Below are 21,870 nucleotides of genomic sequence, written 5' to 3' on the forward strand. Positions count from 1 at the left end.
TCGTCAGCCTCAAAATGTAAGCTGTGCTGTCATCCGCTTTGTGGAACACATATGCTACACATCTAACTTCGATTGGGCTGACGTTGGGGCACAGCTAAAGATCATTATAAAGCTCCTGCTTTAGCATGAAGTTAGTTATCTATAGAGAAAAACATGTACAAGGACACTGGGCTGTGGGGAACACTGCTCTCCCTCCATTCCTGAGTGCTTTTAATGGGATTATCCTGGCTGTCCAAAACCCTATACAGAAGAAGCTCATAGAAGAAAATTCTCTGACTGAATCAGTAAAATATGGAAAATAATGGGTTTATTAAAGGAAAGGATTGAATGAGAGAACACAAGTAATGCACTTAGGAGAGTGACTGGCATACAGTGAGTACCACATGTTTTTTGTTGTTTTGTTACTGTACGGAGGTAAAGCAGCTTGCCTAAAGCCAGTGACCAGCTCAGCTGCAAAGTGTTCTGAGACAAATAGGGGGCCTGTCCCTTTTTGGAGAACTTGGTGGCATTTTCTGAATGAGTGCATCTGCCCACTCCCTCTTCAATTAAATACATTTTGCCCATGTTTGAGCATGCCTTGAGGCACACAGAAAGCCCTTGGAAATCTCTCCCTCTTTCTAAATTTTGGTTTTTTCATAGGTGCTGGCTTCTCAACCACGATAGCCTGAAATGTACCCAGAAAATGGGGGCTAATGTAAGTCATATTTAGAGAAGTTATTTTTGGGGGCAGTGTTTTTGACAAGACTACATTTTTCATTATGTTGCTGTCTGTAAACAACTGTAGATGCAGACGTGCATTTTGAAAGGCAAGACCCAAAACACACAAACAGAGTAAATACCTCTCAAATGCCTCGATCGCTGGAGAAATGCCTGGATGTACCTACCTGAGGGCAGACGCCACTGCCCAAACTTCCTCTGGGGTTTCCCTGCGTCGGCGGCATCTTGCCGACTTCCTCCTCGATCTGACAGTGTGGGGCTCAGGAGCTGCTGCTGGCTGCTTGTCTGCATGGGAGGAGAAGCATGCAGTTACTGTCTTTCTCAACCCTGTGCTCTCCTCCTTTTACTATACGAAAGGAAAACACATGGCAGGAGGACAAGCGGGAAGAACAACATGGACTCAGAATGTCCATAATGGGGAAAAGGGAACATGGGTATAAAGGGTCACAGAAGCAAAAGAGCCACCACTGCATGTTGTGCTGAAGGGGACACCGCTCTTCCCAGGAAACCCCCACTGCCTCAGTCCCCTCGTGCCTGAGAATGTCATTGTTTCCCTTCATATCTTTGCTGGCAAATCAGGGGGCAAGGACGGGACACTGAAGGAAGGAAGGTGGGGCTGTGGGGACCGGCTGGACGGGGGCAGTCTACTTTCTACTTTCACTAGCCTGGAGATCCACACTTAGAGCCTCAGGGAAAGAGTTCTCTTCAGGCAAAGCTGTATGATGGGCCCTGGCGGAGGATGGAGCCGGTAACCATCTAAGCTAAAGTCAAAGAGAGATGCCAAGACTTCCCACACATTTCACCTGTTCTCAGGTTCACCTGTCACCTCTCCCTTTTCTAAAAGCCTTGGTCTTCACATCTCTTTGATATCCCCTCTTGGATTTTGTGTGTGTGTGTGTGTGTGTCACCTCTTAGGCTTTTTCATCTAAAAACAGAGGCCTCTACAATCGTCACTTTCCCCGGCCTCATTGGCCCTGTCTCACTGTCTTTCCTGACCTCAGCCTGCCTCCCTCCCCCATGCGAGACATTGCCAACCATCTTCAGGGTGACCAGTGGCAAGGCCACTGTAGATGCCTCACCTTGCCCCTTGGTTGACTAACTCCACAGAAATCCCTGCAGTCAGTGGCAGATAATTTCTAAAGGCTGGGGAGCCCAAAACATGAAATCTACTGAAAACTGGGCTAGGGCACCAGTGGGCCTCCTGGGGCACCCTGCTGGGCCATGGAGCCTTAGGCTTCCAAAGGTACTCCCGGCCCCTGGCTGCAGTGCTGCACATCACGGAGCCTGGTGCTCTTGGGGCTCTGCACAGAGTACAGGATCAGCTCCACGTTGTTAACCTCAAATTGTAACTGCTGCCTCATAAAGGGGCAGGTCCTCCCAGGCAGCTGCTTCTCACAGCACAGGACTCTCCAGGACACTGATAACTCCCTCTACTTTTTTAAATAGACACATACCTCGAGTTTGAAAATGAAAATATGCCGTGACCTAATAAATAGAAACTCCTCAAGCCAACTGTCCTGAATTCCATATGTTCTTCTGATACCCAACCAACAAAGGATACATCTTCAATGAGTCTGATTAAGGAGGTTGAAAGCCAATTACAAACATTTTCACTGATTCTACCACAAATTTCTATGACTTTAGTGAGGACAGGAAAACATTTAGGGCAGAGTTTCATGTAAACCATACTCCATGTAATATTTCCAGATTAAAATGCAGCCCTTAGATCTGATGTTCACTCTTTAGACAAAAATAAAACTACAGAATTACAAAGTTCAGGGCATTAACTGTTTTTTGGCATTCATATGAATCAGAATATTTTTAAATAACCTCAACTGCATCCAAGATGGCAAAGACACAGACGTAATCTGGATCAATGGATTTCCATTGTCTTTTTTTTTAAATGAAAATATTCCTATTAGAAATATTGTCACCTTGTTTGAATGATGTGACCAGCACCCATTTTATTTATTTTGATTAAAAGAAAGAAGCCCACGGAGTGTCCTGGGATGGAGGACGCCTTGTGCCCATACCTCGGGTTGCATGCTGTTGTCCTGACTGTTGGCATTCGTGTCTTCACTGGGCTGGGTGGTCTCGATGCTGGGCGGGTTCAGAAACCGGCTCAGCTCTTGCTGCTGACTCTCTCTCAGGCTGTGGATGATACTGCATGACTGCTGCTGTTTCTATGGAAATGCGATTGTTTGTTTAGTAAAATAAACCCAGCATCCCGCCTGCCCCACCGACACACAAATCATATTTTCTTCTCCCCTCTCCTAAGACCTGCATGATTGGTGACCTCTTAGGAATTTCCAGGTAAAGATCCTGAACTAATTTCAACGTTCAATTAAGGTAGGCTGATGCAAAAGTGGGCTTAGAGAGGTATGTGTTGACTTCTCAGTCCATTTTCATTTGTGTAACAATAGGAATAGTGACGGTCATTGATGCTTGTGTTTTATTTATGTTTGTTTTTTGTTGGTGGTGTTTTCTGTTTTTTTGTTTTTTGTTGTTTTTTTGAGATGGGATCTATGTCTACTATGTCCCATAGACTGGAGTTCAGTGGTGTGGTTATTATAGCTCACTGTAACCTTAAACTCCTAGGCTCAAGCTATGCTCCTGCCTCAGCCTTCTGAGAAGCTGAGACTAAAAGTGTGCATGACTGTGGCCGGCTAATTAATTAATTATTTTTTTCCCAGAGAGGAGGTCTCTCTCTGTTGCCCCAGCTAGTCTCAAACTTCTGGTCTTAAGCGATCCTCCTGCCTCAGTCTCCCGATGTGCTGGGATTACAGGCATGAGACACTGCCCAGCTTGTATCTTATTTAAAATTACTAATGTAGATATTCTATTTTTTCTCCTCTTATTTTATTCTAGGCTCATTAAGCCAATACAACCCCAACCCCTTTCCCACTTTCCTGCAAATTGTAAGAGGCAAAGTGCCTTGGGTGGATGAGAAAACCTTCGTGCTTGTCTTGGTTCTGAAGTTTCCAGGCCAATCCAGGAGACCAATCTGTCTTGGCATATACAAAAGCCAGGGCTCCTTGTGCCCTCTCAGAGCTAGAGGAGGACAGATTGATCCCTGGAGCTAACATAGCTACAGTGGCCAGCAGTGATGGGACATCACTGGGCAGCTGGCCTTGCTATAGGAGGTTGAGTTGTATCTTTTCTCTGGGAACCTTTTCTCTTCCAATAGAAATACATGTTTCTGCAATTGATGTTGTTGCTCTGAGGAAGAGGATTGAAACAATCGCTGTTATATATAAATGTTTAGTGATTGCTTTGGGTTTTTTTTACCCGTCCGTGAAACATGCCAAAAGCATTCATAAAGGTAATTATCTCATAGAAACATTCACTGTAAACACAGTATATGCCAACGCAGTATACATTCATTAATTTATGAGTTAGAGAATCTTATAGGCTTATAACTCAGGAAGCAGGAAACATCATTAATCTTGAGAGGTGGTCTTTTCAGAATAAACAACATTATCACAGTTTGTTGAAATTTTTAGCAGCAATTTAAAGTAGTTTTGCAAATTCAACGTGGAAAATTCTAGAATTTTGTACAGTGGAGTTTAATAAATGGACATATTTTAATATTAATAAACTTTTTTTTTTTTTTTTTGAGACGGAGTTTCACTGTGTCACCCAGGCTAGAGTGCAGTGGCACGATCTCCGCTCACTGCAACTTCTACCTCCCAGGTTCAAGTGATTCTCATGCCTCAGCCTCCTGAGTAGTAGGGATTACAGGCATGTGTGCCATGCCCGGTTAATTTTTGTATTTTTAGTAGAGATGGGATTTCGCCATGTTGGCAGGTTGGTCTCCAACTCCTGGCCTCAAGTGAGTTGAGCTCCCTCCTTGACCTCCCAAAGTACTGGGATTACAGGTATGAGCCACTGCGCCTGGCCAATAAACTGCTTTTTAAGTCTTCATGTCATATTATAAAAATGGGATTCCATGGAAACTCCTAATGGACTCTGCTACAGAGGGCAGGGCTGACTGTGGACCAGAGTGAAAGTCTGCATCAAGATCTGACCACTGTAAGTGGAGGTAGTGGACATAGTTTAAAGGGATAGAAGGCCGATCACAGAAGGAGCTAATCCCATGTTCATGAAGCTCTTTTCTTTTGTCCTCCTACTTCCGGGCGGGGCAGGGCGGGGACCCAACCTGCATGTGTGCAGTTAGTTCACTTACAGCTCTGATGCGCTTCAGGCACTTCTTGAGCCACATGCGGATGGTCTGCTTGGCCACCTCCTCCTCTATGGTGTACTCCAGCTGCTCCCTTGCCAGGAGCTCCTCCAGCTGCAAGCTCTTCCGGATGTCCACGGACCGGTATGAAAGCATGCTGGTGGGGGGAACACACCCGCAATCACCGCTCTGATTTACCTGAGATTTACACCTTTAGATATGTCAAAATCCAGAGAGGACATCACTCCGTCTAACGAGTCTAGCGTTTGATGCCACCCCTCACCACCCGTGTGTCTTGGGCGGGTCCTGTCACCTCTCTGTGTCTCCCTTTCCTTGTCTGTAAAATAAAGATAGTCCTGGTAACTTCTTTATTTAATGACTAGGTAAGTTAATATCTGTGAGGCTCTTATAGCAGTGCCATCTAAGTGCCTGTAAAACAAAAGATCCAGGCTAGGTAAAGACTCAGGACTTTCTCTGCAGAAGGGAGACTGTGCCTCGAATACTTTCTTCACACTTAACCCCACGTGGTGATGGTTAATATGCTCGGCTGTGCATCACACCTCCCTACCCACTGCATTCCATTTCCCTCTCTGTTTATCTCATTCATCCTTCTGTATCTTCCTTATTAATTTTTTTTTTTTTTTTTTTTTTTTTTTTTTTTTTTTTTTTTTTTTTTTGAGATGGAGCTTCGCTCTTGTTGCCCAGGCTGGAGTGTAATGGTGCGATCTCAGCTCGCTGCAACCTCCGCCTCCTGGGTTCAAGCATTTCTCCTGCCTCAGCCTCCCAAGTAGCTGGGATTACAGGTATGTGCCACCACGCCCAGCTAATTTTGTATTTTTAGTAGAGACAAGGTTTCACCATGTTGGTCAGACTGGTCTTACACTCCTGACCTCAAATGATCCGCCTGCCTCAGCCTCCCAAAGAGCTGGGACTACAGGTGTGAGCCACCACACCTGGCCTTCTTTATTAATTTTAGAGGCTACAAAACAAACCCAGGGTTGAATATCCACTCCCTTTTAACCCTTGACACACAACAGGCCCATGCAGTGGTAGATGAAGCCAACACAGCAGATGTTTTGCATCGCGGGTCACGGGGCAGTAAGGCAGCTCCCAGGATGCCTGGACTGAGCAGTCCACCACCACAGGAGAAGACAGGCCCTCTTGGCAGTGTGATGCACCCAGGTGTAACCACAGGATTCCAGGTTATGGTTCAGACCTATGCACCCTGGTGCACCTGTGCGCTACCCGCTTCTGTGAGCTCATTTCCACCCTAGAGCCCAAAGCACAGCATGGAGGCTCTTGAGAGCACTGGTACAGTGGACTTCTCTTCTTTGCTAAATCTCTTCCCACCACAGAGGGAACGAAATGAATTTTCTCTTCCCTGACTCATCAAGAATCTCATCAAAACTTCATTGCTTTTATCTTCACTGTTTTTATCATATACTGGGCTAGGGGAATAAATAGGAAGGGGAGAAACAGCCCCACCATTGATTTTGCCTAGGTCTATTTTTATTAGATACACCAGTGTGTTCCAAAGAGGCTGAATATTAGCTATGACCACAGGATGCCTATCTGCCTCATGTCAACCTAAAAAAATTTGTCACTAGGAGGAAAGACTCAGAAACATTCTGACAGAGATGACATCCTTTGTGATTCATATGCATTTCTCCGTCCCATCTTTTTCTGCTTTTTAGCTTGTTCGTGGAAGAACTGAATAGTGGGAGGTGAAATTGATAACTCGTGAGAACTTTTCCCAGATTCTTCCTGTGCTGATCTGATCTTTTTTTTTTTCTAGCTTCTGGCCACAAGCATATTTCTGTACACCTGAGTTCTCCTGAAATTTGAGACACAACACAGTACCCCACACACTACTGGTAGGTACTGCTATGTGATTAAAATAGCTACTGCTAGTCAATCGCTCTTATTTTTTTCTGTGGCATGGGCCCCTGTGGCAGTGCAGCTTATGGGACATTTCTTAAAATAATGCTTTAGATGCACAGAATGAAATATACAGTATTACAAAGGAAACCAATTATATTAAAATACAATTCTCAAATTACTTTAAAACAGCAGTGATATAGTAACATAAGTGCTTCTTTATTATTCCATTAAATAATACCATCTAGCAGAGCTCAAATGACTACCCTAACTCAGAAGCACTGGTGAGCATAAATGATATTTTAAGATGTCAGCCAAGGCAGTCAGTTATGTAACCTGAAAATATCTATGATTTCTCCTGGTAACAAAGACACGGATATTACTAATGTGACTGTGGTTTGTTGCCTACATTCATCATGGAAGAGAATGCCGCATTTCAAAGACCGACTAGTGAAAATAAAGATGTAATTGTTTCCCTTTGCAAGTCCATGGGCCTCTGTTTTATCCATGGACTCCTGCTTAAGAAGCTGTTATGGGTTAAATGTTTCCTCCCAAAGAAAGATATGTTGGAGTCCTAACCTTTAGTACCTCAGAATGTAATGTTATTTGGAAAAAGAATATTGCAGATGTAATTAGTAATTAAGTTAAAATGAGATCACAGTGGAGTAGGATGGACTCCTAATGTAATATGACAGATGTTCTTATAAAAGGAGGAATTTGAACATAGATACACACACACACACACACACACACACACAGAATGCCATGTGAAGCTGAAGGGAGACCAGGCTGATGCTTCCACAAGCCAAGGAATGCCCAACATTGGCAGCATACCCCCAGCAGTCAGGGGAGAGGCTGGACCAGATTCTCCCTCACAGGCCTCAGAAGGAACCAGCCCTACAATACCTCCATCTCGGGCTTCCAGCATCCAGGACTTCAAGACCATACCTTTCTGTTGTTTAAGCCCCTCAGCTTAAGGTACCAAGTTACAGTAGCCCAAAGAAACAAATACAGAAGTCTCCCAGGGAGAAGAAAAGGCAGAGACTCCATTTGACCCTCTGTCCTGTCTGGGTGCTCATGAAATGTCCGGAAAATCTGGTGTTTTAGCCAATGAGGCAACCATCACAGAGCAGGTCAGGCGAATTCTTATCAGACCTGTGCAAGTGAGGCGCTCTGCACGTTAGTCCCAGCTTTGCCAGAGCCCTGTAACCACAAGCAAGTCATTCAGCTCTTCCTGGCAGTTCCCACATCATAGAGAAGGGGTGGGACTGTGCTCTCCCAGATCCCTTCAACCTCTCCCCTCAGGGAGCACCTCAGTGGGCAGGGGCCCTGTGGGAAGTCAGGGCACGGCTGCCCAGCCCTCCCATGTGAGGCACCTACTTGGAAATGATCACTGGAGGACAGCGGGAAAGAGCACTTAGCGCCTGGGACATGTGACCCTGCTTCACGACCACAGCAGATGTGGCATTTGGGTTGGAAACACACTGCAGAGGCCTTGAAGGCTGACGGCTGTAGTTTCTGGCCCCGTTCAGCCCTGCAAAAGCCTGCCTTGTACCTCAGGACGTCGTGGAAGGTGACGTCGCCGCCGTTGTGGAGCCTCTCCATTTCGTAGCACATGTGCTTAAACAGGAGCTTGTCCTTGTCCAGGTCCACCTCCAGCCTCCCACGCAGCAGCCGCAGCAGGAACTTGACACGGAATGTGGGGATCACCCCCTGTGTGGCAGAGCACAAGCAGCAGCAAATCATCATCAGGCCTCAGTGATGCACTTGAGTTTCTCAAAAAAAAAAAAGAAAAAAGAAAAAAGTGCTGTTTCTCAAAAGCTAGCATAATTAGCACCAGATGTGAAGAAAGCTGGTCACCTCCTTGGAGCCTGGTGGAATTAAGTGCACTGAGAAGAGCAGAGGATGGAAAACTGAGTGATAAATTTCTCTCTCTGGGATGTCACCACATTGCAGCATTTAGAGTGAGGCATGGGAAGCTCCCCCTCAGCCCCCCGGGACGCTGCTCTTGCTCTCACCAGGCTGATGCTCACGTGGCCTGTCTCACGGACTCCGCCTCCAACGCACGCACTAAGTGGGTCATAATGCACTCACACAAGGTAATGGACAATACACAGACATGTAATCCTCCTCTTCACTCAATCTGGATGCTAGGAATGTCTCAATGTTTATTGCAAGTTTTTCTGCCCTTAAAAGATAACTTGTGGTGGATCATGCCTGTAATCCCAGCACTTTGGGAGGCCAAGGCAGGTGGATCACTTGAGGTCAGGAGTTCGAGATCAGCCTGGCCAACATGGTGAAACCCGGTCTCTACTAAAAATACAAAAATTACCCAGATGCAGTGGTGCGTGCCTATAGTCCCAGCTACTCGGGAGGCTGAGGCTGGAGAATCACTCGAACCCAGGAGGCAGAGGTTGCAGTTAGCCGAGATTGTACCACTGCACTCCAGCCTGGGGACAGAGTGGGACTCCATCTCAAAAAGAAAAAGAAAAAAGACATAACTCCTTTTCATGTCTTCTTCAGGATTAGAAAAACTATATACAAGAGAATTAGGCCCCCAGCTCTGCCCTCTTCTCGGTTAGAACTGATCCAGACACTGAGAATCTAAGATGTGTTGCTACCTCCCACGCAACACAAACCACCATGCCCCCCTGGCTGGATCTTTGAATGAAAGTGCTGGGCAGAACACTGGTGACCACGACTGCCTGCCAGTTACTGACATCTCAGTGTGCAGGGCAGTGTGTTCTTCATGTGTGTATTACATTAAAGCAGGGTGACAGTTATGGAGAGGCAGGTGGGTCCTGAGGAGCTGAGAGTGAGCTCAGATCCCCTGCACGCAGGGCACACACTATCTTGAAAGCCCTCGAGACAGGAGCCTGGGTGGGCGGGGGTACCAAGAAGAGGGACCAAATTGGGGTGAGGGCACTGACGGGGTCCCTCATTTGTGACGCCCATGCTGGCTCCTTGGTCTTTGTGCCCTTCATCAACTCTTCTTGAACTATTTCTAGGTCTCCCTCCAAATACTCTGGCAGAACCTTCCTTGTGTTGTTCAGACATGATGTCCCACAGCACCCCTCAGGCCACCTTCATGGCCATTCTTGCCGGTGCAGCCCAACCCCAACTACTGTCTATAGTTTTAACTTCTGGAAATACTGCTACTTATACTATTATTATTTCACTTTTTATTATTTGTCTCCACCTATTAGAATGTAAACTCTGTGAGTATGGGAGCTGTTCCATCTTGTTCATTGCTATATCCTCAGTGCCTAGAACTGTGCCTGAGTGTTTGCTAGGATGAGGAAGAGAGAAGAGGAGGAGGAGGAAGTGGGGGAGGAGGAGGTAGAGGTAGAGGTAGAGGAGAAGGAGAAGGAGGAGGTGGAGGGGGTGGAGGAGGAGGAGGAGGGGGTGGAGGAGGAGGAGGGGGTAGACGAGGAGGAGGAATAGGAGGAAGGGAAGGAAGTGGAGGTTGATGAGGCCAATGACAAGAAGAGGAAGAGCAAACCGCAGCTACTTTGGCTAATTTTAAGAAATCTTTGCCAGCCTCAAAACCATTTAAATGTGTGAGACATGTTGGTAAGTCTCTTTGAGGTGGGGCATGAAACAACCACCCACTCCCATACCTCTCTTTTATCATCCACCATGTTCCATATGATTTGAAAGTGGCGAAGATCGTTGTAACTTAAAAGCTGGTCCTCCTCAGTGGAATAAAACAAGGAGAAATTCTCAACAATTATGGCTTTTAAAAAAAGAAAAATTCAGAAGTTAGACAATTATGCTAATCTGTCATATTTCAGAAAGAGTAAAACATCTATTATTAATAATGGATTCTATCACCTACATCATAAGCCAGATTTTTAAAGTGCTTTTAGTATGGTTTCCAAATTGGCATGTTTACACTTGGACTAAGCTGCAGCTCCTGCCTTTCCAAAGCATGAGGGTCATAAGCACAAACACACATTCTGTGTATAGAGATAGTCATGCCAGCTGGCTTTAACTCTTAGTTGAGAGTTCCAGGGCCATTTTTAAAGGTCAAATTGAGTTCTGGGTGGCCCCATGGCTGGGTGAATAAGGTGTACCTTTCAAAAACATAAATGTGATATTTCAAGGCTAGACAGTCCTCTCTGATATTTGTTCAACTCAGTCCATGAGAAGAGCTCTTTTGAAATTAATGATCATAATAAATGGTACAACTCTTAAAATTGCAGTCAACTGTCATTTACATGCCTTTCAAAGGTCTTTTCAGCTTCTGGATTGAGAGACAACAATTTATAATTAATGCCATGAAACACCCACCCCAAGCAATCCAAGATAATTGCTTGAAAATCATACATAATTATCTAAGTACCTGAGTTTAAAGAGTAAAAAGTATTCAACTGACATCACTTACCTACAAGCAGATTTAGCATGATGTAGGCAATGATGACATAAAATGAGCAGAAATACATAAGTGCCCCAGCATAGTTTCCACAGTCTGTTGCCCAGTATGTAAATTCATCTGGAGTACAAAAAGGAGGCTGAACCTTTGGGGCATTGGGGCAGAAGAAGGAGGAGAGGATAAGAGTAGAGAATAGAAATTTCTTTTAGCTGACTATAGTTAATGAATAGATTCCTGAACATATAGAATATAATTAACTTCAAAGTTAGCTTTCAAAAGCCACATACATTGGGTACATCATCTATAGCAAAAATAAAGAAGAATATTTCATTTATGGTATGCTGTTATCTTGTAGAATCCCAAGGTTACTGCCATTTTTAAAAGCACAATGAAAATGAACTGATCTCCACTAGATACTCTTTCTGCCTCTGCCACCAGCCCCAAGTGATAAGTAGCCACTGTGATGCAAACTGCAGAAAATCAAATAAAAAGACATTTGTAAGTTTTTCTCTGACTGAAGTAACGGGTTAAGATTTGGGAATATACACTCTACAGGTGTACCTTGGAGACATTGCAGTTTCAGTTCCAGACTGCTGTGATAAAGTGAATACTGCAATAAAACAAGTCCCACGCATGTTTTGGTTTCCCAGTGCATATGCAAGTCATATGGCTTATTAAGTGCACAATGGCATTATGTCCAAAAAGGTACGGACCTTAATAAAAAGTATTTTTATTGCTAAGAAAAGCTAACAATCATCTGAACCTTCAGTGAGTTGTAATCTTCTGCTGGTGGTGGAGGGTCTTGCCTCAATGTTGACAGCTGCTGACTGAGCAGGGTGGTGGCTGCTGACGGCTGGGGTGGCTGTGGCAATTTCTTAAAACAAGACAACATGGAAGTTTATCGTATCAACTGACTCTTCCTTTCATGAAAGATTTTTCTGCAGCATATGTTGCTGTTTGCTGGCATTTTACCCACAATAGAACTTCTTTCGAATTTGGAGTCAATCCTCTCAGACCCTGCTGCTGGTTTATTGAGTAATTTTATGTAACATTATAAATCCTTTGTTGTCATTATGACTACATTCATAGCACCTTCTGCAAGAGTAGATTCCATTTCAAGAAACCACTCTAATCATCCATAAGGAGGAATCTTCATTCCTTCAAGTTTGATCAGGAGACTGTGGCAATTTGGTCACATCTTCAGGTTCCATTTCTAATTCTAGTTCTCTTGCTATGTCTACCAACCACATGTACAGTGACTTCCTTCACTGAAGTCTTGAACCCCTCAAAGTCATCCATAATGACTGGAATCAACTTCTTCCAAATTCCTGTTAATGCTGATGATATTTTGACCTCCTTCCATGAATCATGAATGTTCCTAATGGCATCTAGAATAGTGAATCCTTTCTAGAGGTTTTTCAATGTACTTTGCCCAGATTCATCAGAGGAATCACTATCTATCGCAGCTATTCACCTTATGAAATCTATTTCTGAAATAATAAGACTTGAATGTTGAAGTGACTCCTTGAGCCATGGACAGAATGGATGTTGTGTTAGCAGGCATGAAAACAACATTAATCTCCTTATACATCTCCTGGTACAGCTCTTGGTTGACCAGGTAGATGCATTGTTAATGAGCAGTACTACTTTGAAAGGAATCTTTTCTTTCCTGAGCAGTAGGTCTCAAGAGTGGGCTTAAATATCCAGAAAACCATGCTGTAAACAGCTGTTCTGTCATCCAGGCTTTGTTGTTTCATTTATAGAGCACAGGCAGGGTAAATTTAGCGTAATTCTTAAGAGACTGTATTAGTCCATTATCACGCTGCTAATAAAGACATACCTGAGACTGGGTAATTTATAAAGAAAAGAGCTTTAATTGACTCACAGTTCAGTAGGGATGGGGAGGCCTCAGGAGACTTACAATCATGGCGGAAGGGGAAGCAAACATGTCCTTCTTCACATGGTGGCAGCAAGAAGTGCCAAGCAAATCGGGGGAAAGCCCCTTATCAAACCATCAGATCTCATGACAGCTATAGTGAGAACTCACTCAGTATCACAAGAACAGGATGGAAGAAACCACCCCCATGATTCAATTATCTCTGCCTGGTCCCTCCCATGACACAGGGAGATTAAGGGAACTACAATTCAAGATGAGATTTGGGTGGGGACACAGTCAAACCATAGCAGGGACCTAGGATTTTTGGAATGGTAAATGAGCATTAGCTTCCACTGAAAGTTACCAGCTGCATTAGTCCCTAACAACAGAGTCAGTCTGTCATTTGAAGCTTTGAAGCCAGGCATTGACTCCTCCTTTCTAGCTATGAAAGTTCTAGAGGGCATCTTCTTCCAATAGAAGGATGTTTTGTCTACATTGAAAATCCATTGTTTAGTGAAGCCACTTTAATTAATTATTTTAGCTACATCTTCTACATAACTTGCCACAGCTTTTACATCAGCATAACTTACACTTTTACATTATGGAGATGGCTTCTTTCTTTCCTTAAACATCATGAACCAACCTTTGCTAGCATCGAATATTTTTTTCTGCAGCATTCTCACCTCTCTCACCCTTCATAAATCTGAAGAGAGTAAGGGCCTTCTTCTGCATTTGGCTTTAGCTTAAGGGCATGTTGTGGCTAGTCTGATCTTCTATTCAGACCAGTAAAACTTTCTCCATATCAGCAATAAGGCTATTTCTTATCAGTCATGTGTTCACTGGAGTAGCATTTTAATTCCCTTCAAGAACTTTTCCTTTGAATTAACAACTTGAGTAATTATTTGGTGCAAGGGACCTAGCTTTTGGGCTAACTTGGCTTTTGACATGCCATTCTCCGTAAGCTTAATCATTTCTAGCTTTTGATTTAAAGTGAGAGATGTGTGAATCTTCTTTTCACTTGAACACTTATAGGCCATTGTAGGGTTATTAATCGGCCTAATTTCAATATTGTTGTGTCTCAGGACATAGGGAGGCCCAAGAAAAGAGAGAAGCGTTGGAGAAACAGCTCTTTGGTGCAGCAGTTAGAAGACACATGACATTTATCAATTAAATTCTCCATCTTATTGAGCATGATTCATGGCACCCCTCAAAACAATTACAAAAGAAACATCAAAAGATCATTGATCACAGATCACCAAAACAGATATAATAATAATGAAAAAGTCTGAACTAGTGAGAATTACCAAAATGTGATAAAGAACCAGAAAGTGAGCAAACACATGCTATTAGAAAAATGGCCCTGATAGATCTGCTCAACACAATATTGCCATAAAGTCTTTTACACAAGACTTTGTAAAAATGCAAAGTCTGCAAAAGGCAATAAGTGAAGCATAGTAAAACAAGGTGTGCCTGTACATAGCAAATTCACGTTCAAATTGTGTAAGGAGTGAGCCCCATTCCTGGAACACTGTCATGGGATGCTATGGAATAGCACAAGACTTAAGTCATCAAAAACTCTCTCATTGTTTACAGGCTCAATAAAATGCCAATGCCTCTGACAGCACTTTCTGGTTTTTCTCAGCCAGAGAAACTAGCTCTTTCTTCTTTAATCCCAGCATTCTGCTTGTATTTTTATTTAAGATTCGTTAAATTTTGCGTTGTGTTCTATTTGATTTGGCAAATTCTCCTTGTTAATTCATGCATGAAGTCCTAGCGCTCCTACTCTGTGCTAGGTTTGTGCCAAGTTTGGGGAGAGACTGGTAAGAAAGACATAGGCCCAGTCCCTTCTTCCTGCTGACAGTTGGATGCTGTGTAATCCAATATGGTGACCACTAGCTCCATGCAGCGATGTAAATTTAAATTTATGTTAATTAAAATGTAATAATATAAAATTAAAACTAAAATTCAGTTCCTCAGTTGTGTTAGTCATATTTTCAGTGCCCCATAACCACATATGGCTAGTGGCTCCCCGAATTGGACAGTGCAGATTTCCACCACTGCAGAACTTTTATAAGATAGCATTGGTCTGTCCTATAGTGAGAAAGAGATAAAACAAATGAATGTAAGCCAATAATTCACTACAGCTGTGATACTTATTACAAAGGAGAACTATAGAGCAGCGTAAGAACATATAGCTGGCTGTCTTAGCTGAAGGCAAAGACCTGAAGGAATGGATATTTAAACTGATACCAGAAGGATGATGCTTGGGGAAGACAGGGTATAGTAAGAAGGAAGTATAAAGTATACTTTATAGTATAAAGGAAGAGTAGCTCAGAGCCCTTGAGGTAAGCTCCCAGAGTGTGCCTTGGAGTTGCTGAAGACCTAGCACCTAGCATATAGCTGAGGGGCAGTGAACTATCTACTGAATATGTTAAATTAAAGGGCTCCCTGTTTGACTTTGATTACCAAAATATTAAAGATGGGAGGGAAAGAACAACACCCACAGAATGCATATTTGTTGAATGGAACTACAATAGCTCAGGTTGGGTTAATTGAGTATTTTGCCCTAAATATTCACGCATTGCAATGTATAATAATGCAATTTTATGGACTGAAGTGTCAGGATTTATATTTCATACACAAAGTCTTGATGCTAACAAGGATGATCCTGCCAACATTGGGTTGCAAGACTTTCATGCTGATTCTAAGTCTAAACTTTGTTCATGGTGAGAGATATTTACCATACAGTCATGCATAATCTTGTTCCAGTCTTCACCTGTGACAATTCGGAACAGTACGGTAATAGCTTTGCCAGCCGAAGAAAAGTTTGCATGCCTAATTTAAGAAAAAAAAAATTAACGGAATGTGAATAGAAGGGTTTGTCATGAAATAGCATAGTTTGCCACCACCAAAACAAGTGAAGGTTGTAGTAAATTTGGTTGCTAAGTTACCTTTTCCAAAGGTTATACCTTTTTATTAGTTTGTCATTTATACTTGCCTCCAAATATAGCTGTCTGAAGCTCAACTCTGGCATGACCACTAATTTATTGCCATTCATCTTGAATGACTAAGTAGGCAGGCTTTGGCAACTAAGTGATTCCTTCTTTCACTTGGAGGATGCTATAAAAGGTGGGGCAGCCATGTAGCTAATTCCTACAACCAGACATATCGGTATATACTTTGTTGTATCAGGACTTAAAAAAAAAAACAATGAGCTGCATCCATAAAACTTAGGCAAATCATTGAAAACTGCTTTTCATATATTACAACCATTTGGGGGGCTCTAACTTCCCATATTTTCTTGAGAAAGAAACCCAAAGTTATCTTAAAATTGTTCCAACTAAAAATAGTGTATCATGTTTTGGCGATATGTAGATAGAAAACGTGCTGGAATTGGGAGTGATGATTACTGAATGTTGGTGGAATTATGGCTTGTTTTTGTTTTCTTTTATTTCTAAATTTTCTAAGGTTTTGAAATTAGACCTTTTCAGTTGAATAACCTTTTTCAACTGGAAAAATATCATTTAAAACTTGGCTATTTTATTTTAATTTCCAACAGATTACTTCCCTTTTACCTCTCCTAGACTTTAGTAGACAAAAAACATTTGTTTATTTAAAATTTTATTACTAAAGGGTTTGCTTGATAAATGAATAGAAAGATAAATATACACCAACCTGTTAATGTTCTCCCCATATTTCACAGTACCAAACAAAACAACTCCAGCAAAAGCGTAACACAGCAGCAAGAGGAACATGCCTACTATGATAAAGAAGCTCTTGTACATGCTGACGACCACTGTCAAGAGGAGCATCTTTAGCGTTACCTGTGGACCAGGGGTGGGAAGCAGAGAGGGGGGGGGAGAGAGAGAGAGAGAAGGAAGGGAGAGAGAGAGGGAAGGGGGGAGGAGGAGGGAGAGGGAGAGAGAGAGAGAGAGAGAGAGAATATTCAATCCATTAAGCTATGGAAGACCTGGGTAGCAACTAATTTTTAAGCAGATTGGCTCAAAAGTGATTCTTAGGTGTATCATTTGGAAGTTGCTTTCTATAAGGTATTAAATCTAAATATTCTTCAAAACCCACCAGGCATTGGGTGAATGTTATTCTTACTTCAAACATTTCAGCCTCTTCACACAAATTAATAAGAGTAACATTAAGCATTTTCACCTTCCATTTTCTCTTCTCCTGCTCCTCAATTCTCTATGATACGGGCTACACATTTTTGACTGATAGCAAGTAAACTCAGGTTTCTTCCACAAATAGACTTTCACAGAAACAAACCTAAGCAATGGTATAATACTAAATAACTATAAAATATTAAATATATTGGTTATGTGTACATATGGAATGTATATATGAAATAATGTTTATAATAAAAAAGGAAACAGCATTGTAAAAAATGAAAAACATATGTGGAGTATACCCATGAACATTAACAAATAATATTTAAAAATCTGGAATCCCATCCTAGCTAACATGGTGAAACCCTGTCTCTACTAAAAATACAAAAATTAGCTGGGTGTGGTGGCGCATGCCTGTAATCCAAGCTACTTGGGAGGCTGAGGCAGGAGAATCACTTGAACCTGGGAGGTGGAGAAAACAGTGAGCCAAGATCCCGCCACTGCACTCCAGCCTGGTGACAGAGCAAGACACTCTGTCTCAAAACAAAAAAACAAAAAAAACTGGAATCATGGAAACATACAAATTCATTAAAGATTATTTTTCTGTGAAGTAAAGTTACGTAACTTTATTGAAAATAAAAATGCATTAAGAATTAAGAATATTGGTTTTTTTCATGACTGATATGTTATCTTTAAATTAATAAATTTAATTTAATTATTGAATATAAAGAATAGGCAACATAAATGGCAGGAAACACATTGAATGATAACTAATTCATTTAATAATTAGTTATTTAATTTTTATTAATGATTCATTTAATAATATTTAATATTTGTTAATCTTGACTTATGATGTCTAGTAATTTGTGACTACATCCCTAAATACCTGGAGGTAAGGCGGTAATCAATTAATCACCATTCTTTCATTAACACATATATAACCTTGAATAAGATTCTTCACAAGGTACTTACATGTTTTCCACAGATGGAGAAAAACCTAAATACAATCACACAAGCGCCCATCATGTAGGTATATGCATTCTGAAATTTAAACAGAAGACAGCCTCTCATAATTTGCACAAAAGATCTTGTTATGGTTCCATTTTTTAAGTATTCCGTGAAGTATACTGAATAATTAGCTGAATATGTATAAATTCTTGTAAGAAAGTTATCTAAAAAAGGTGCTGAAAAGGTCACTGCAAAAACTCATGAATAAATATTAGATTTAAAATTCAATCTCAAATGAAACTTCAGGTTCTGTTTTACTCAGTTAAATTCTGTATTTTGAAATTTATTTTACATAAAATGGTGACCAGCTCTTTTGTATATATGGTGTGAAAAACATAGGATAACGGTGCAACATAGGAAGGTCAACTGACATAGGAGATAAAGGAATCCTGGAAAAAAGAAAGGGCTGGTGGTGGAAAAGATTGCCAGAAGTCAGATTCTAGACACCACTGAAGAACAAATACACACTCATTCCTCTAAGCTGATTTCAGAGAGGTCCTCCCTGCTCAGGAACACATCCAGCTCTTTCTTCAAGGGTGTGATTACCAGGAAGAGATGACTGCACTTTATGAATAAGAAAGCTTCATTTGAGAAACAAAGATGCCACCAGCTATAACTGCAATAACAACCTTAACATTCAGCCGATGCCAGAGTGTGATTACTCTCAAGGAGGCTTGCCTAGCCAAATGATGACAGTCACAGATGGGCCCCGGGAAGGGGATCCAGCAAGATCCTTGGTAAGGTCCAAGCACATGAATGTGCACATAGAATCTTTGGATAGGGAACTTTCCTTCCCAATAGTCCACTGCAAAATACGGTGGAGAATGAGCATCCTTCCAAAGCCAAAGAGGTTCTTGGAGAAGAACAAAAGCAGTTAGGCAGAAAAGGCAAATCGGTCTTTTGGGTTTAAGATTTCCTCTCTGAGGTTATCTGGGATTAGGGAGTCTACTTGACTTTTGCTTGGACTGAGTAGCTTTAGGTTGCATTTTGATATGGTTTGGTTGTGTTCCCACCCAAATCTCATCTTGGATTGTACTTCCCATAATCCCCACGTATCACGGGAGGGACCAGGTGGAGATAACTGAATCATCGGGGTGGTTTCCCTCACCCTATTCTTGTGATGATTAAGTCTCACGAGGTCTGATAGTTTTATAAGGGGCTTCCCCTTTCACTGGTCACTCATGCCTCTTCCTGCCACCATGTGGAGAAGGATGTGTTTGCTTCCCCTTCCACCATGATCATAAGTTTTCTGAGGCCTTCCCAGCCATGCAGAACTGTGAGTTAATTAAACATCTTTCCTTTATAAATTACCCAGTTTTGGGTATTTTTCCATATCAGCATGAAAAAGGACTAATACAGTAAATTCATACTTGGAGGGGAGCTACTATAAGGATACCTGAAAATGTGGAAGCGACCTTGGAACTGGGTAACAGGCAGAGGTTGGAACAGTTTGGAGGACTCAGAAGAAGACAGGAAGATATGGGCAAGTTTGGAACTTCCTAGAGACTTGTTGGATGGCTGTGACCAAAATGCTGATAGTGATATGGACAATGAAGTCCAGGCTGAGGTGGTCTCAGGTGGAGATAAGAAACTTATTTGGAACTGGAGCAAAGGTGACTCTTGTTATGCTTTAGCAAAGAAACTGGCGGCATTTTGCCCCTGCCCTAGAGATCTGTGGAACCTTGAATTTGAGAGAGATGATTTAGGGTATCTGGTAGAATAAATTTCTAAGTGACAGATCTTCATGGCAGCCCCTTCTATCACAGGCCTGGAGGCCTAGGAGGGAAAAATGGTTTTGTGGGCAGGCTCCCCCTGCTCTATGCAGCTTTGGGACATGGTGCCCTGCCTTCCAGCAGCTTCTGCTCCAGCCATGGCTAAAAGACACCAATGTACAGCTCAGGCCAATGCTTCAAATAGTGCAAGCCCCAAGACTTGGTGGCTTACACATGGTGTTGGGCCTGTGGGTGAACAGAAGTCAAGAACTGAGGTTTGGGAACCTCTGCCTAGATTTCACAGGATGTATAGAAACAACTGGATGTCAAAGAAGAAGTTTGCTGCAGGGTCAGAGTCCTCATGGAGAACCTCTGCTGGGGCAGTGCAGAAGGAAAACGTGTGGTTGGAGTCCACACACAGAGTCCCTACTGGGGCACTGCCTAGTGGAGCTGTGAGAAGAGGGCCACCATCCTCCAGACTCCAGAATGGTAGATCTACTGATAGCTTGCATTGTGTGTCTGGAAAAGCCACAGAGACTCAACACCACTCCAGGAGGGGGGCTGTCCCCTGCAAAGCCACAATGGTGGAGCTGCCCAAGGCCATGGGAGCCCACCTCTTGCATCAGGGTGCCCTGGATATAAGACATAGAGTCAAAGGAGATTATTTTGGAACTTTAATGTTTAATGACTGCCCTATTGGATTTTGGACTTGCATGGTGCCTATACCCCTTTGTTTTGGCCAATTTCTCCCATTTGGAATGGGTATATTTACCCAATGCCTGTACCCCATTGTATCTAGGAAGTAACTAACTTGCTTTTGATTTTACAGGCTCATAGGCAGAAGAAACTCTCCTTTTCTCAGATAAGACTTTGGGCTTGGACTTTTGAGTTAATGCTGGAATGAGTTAAGACTTTGGGGGACTGTTGGGAGGGTATGATTTTAAATTGAATTATGAAGACATGAGATTTGGGAGGGGTCCAGACAGAATGATATGGTTTAGCTGTATCCCCACCCAAATCTCATCTTGAATTGTAGTTCCCATAATCTCCATGTGTTGTGGGAGGGACCAGGTGGAGATAATTGAATCATGGGGGAGTTTCCCCCATCCTGTTCTCATGATATTGAGTTAGCTCTCACAAGATCTGATGGTTTTATGAAGGGACGTCCCCCTTTGCTGGGCACTCATTCTTCTCTCTCTTGTTCCCTTGTGAAGAAGGATGTGTTTGGTTCCCTTTCCACCATGATTGTAAGTTTTCTGAGGCTTTTCCAGCCATGTGGAACTGTGAGTCGATTAAACATCTTTCCTTTATAAATTACCCAGTTTTGGGTATTTCTTCATAACAGCGTGAGAAGGGACTAATACACATTTTATCTGGAGAAAGGAAAAACATGGGCTTTGCTGCCTCTTCTTCCCACGTTCGCTAAAGATCTATTGCAGATACCTTCCCTCTTTATGTTTCGGAAGCAAAGACAACCAATAGTTTTTAGGATGAGAACCTGAATTCTTCACCTGGACTGCAAGGTCCTAAGAGGTGTGACACCTTCTTACCCATCCAAATCTTGTACTATGCTAGTACTAAGTATCTATCCTTCTTCCAGCTCCGTCACCTTTCCATCACAGGGAAAGCTACCTGAAATGCCCTCCCCTTATCCTACAGATGGAGCCATCACTCCCTTGGGGATGTCTTCCAATATCTCTCTGATGAAGCCATCTCCCACTATTATCTAAGTTGTCACAGGAACACAGGCTCTCCTTCATCTCCCTCATCATAGTCATTATACTCATAGATTTGTGAGCAATTGATGACTGTCTACTTTTCCAGGATCTAAGGTTCGCAAGAGTAGCAACTGTATTTGTTTTGCTTATAACATTCTTCTCAATTACTAGTACTGTATCTTGTACTAGGAATTGAGAACGATCTAATGCTGAGAAAATAGTTCAGGGTGACTGAGAGCTCACCTAGGCTTCATACAGCTCCTGATGCTGAAGGCAACCACTAGTTTA

General features: G+C 42.5%; 1 protein-coding gene across 2 annotated transcripts in view; it reads right to left on the minus strand.

The window, feature by feature from the left end:
- Positions 1–21,870, minus strand: part of NALCN (sodium leak channel, non-selective) — a 339,729-nt gene that overhangs the window by 2,219 nt on the left and 315,640 nt on the right. For both annotated transcript variants that reach the window (XM_025364831.1, XM_025364830.1), the window contains 9 exons: positions 18,117–18,185; positions 16,702–16,850; positions 15,768–15,861; positions 11,163–11,295; positions 10,396–10,511; positions 8,331–8,488; positions 4,904–5,054; positions 2,751–2,900; positions 885–1,002 (listed from right to left, as the gene is read on the minus strand). In XM_025364831.1, coding sequence (XP_025220616.1) covers positions 885–1,002; positions 2,751–2,900; positions 4,904–5,054; positions 8,331–8,488; positions 10,396–10,511; positions 11,163–11,295; positions 15,768–15,861; positions 16,702–16,850; positions 18,117–18,185 — 1,138 coding nt within the window. The remainder of the gene's footprint in view (positions 1–884; positions 1,003–2,750; positions 2,901–4,903; positions 5,055–8,330; positions 8,489–10,395; positions 10,512–11,162; positions 11,296–15,767; positions 15,862–16,701; positions 16,851–18,116; positions 18,186–21,870) is intronic.

Source organism: Theropithecus gelada, chromosome 17 (genome assembly GCF_003255815.1).
Source record: "Theropithecus gelada isolate Dixy chromosome 17, Tgel_1.0, whole genome shotgun sequence".
Taxonomy (NCBI): domain Eukaryota; kingdom Metazoa; phylum Chordata; class Mammalia; order Primates; family Cercopithecidae; genus Theropithecus; species Theropithecus gelada.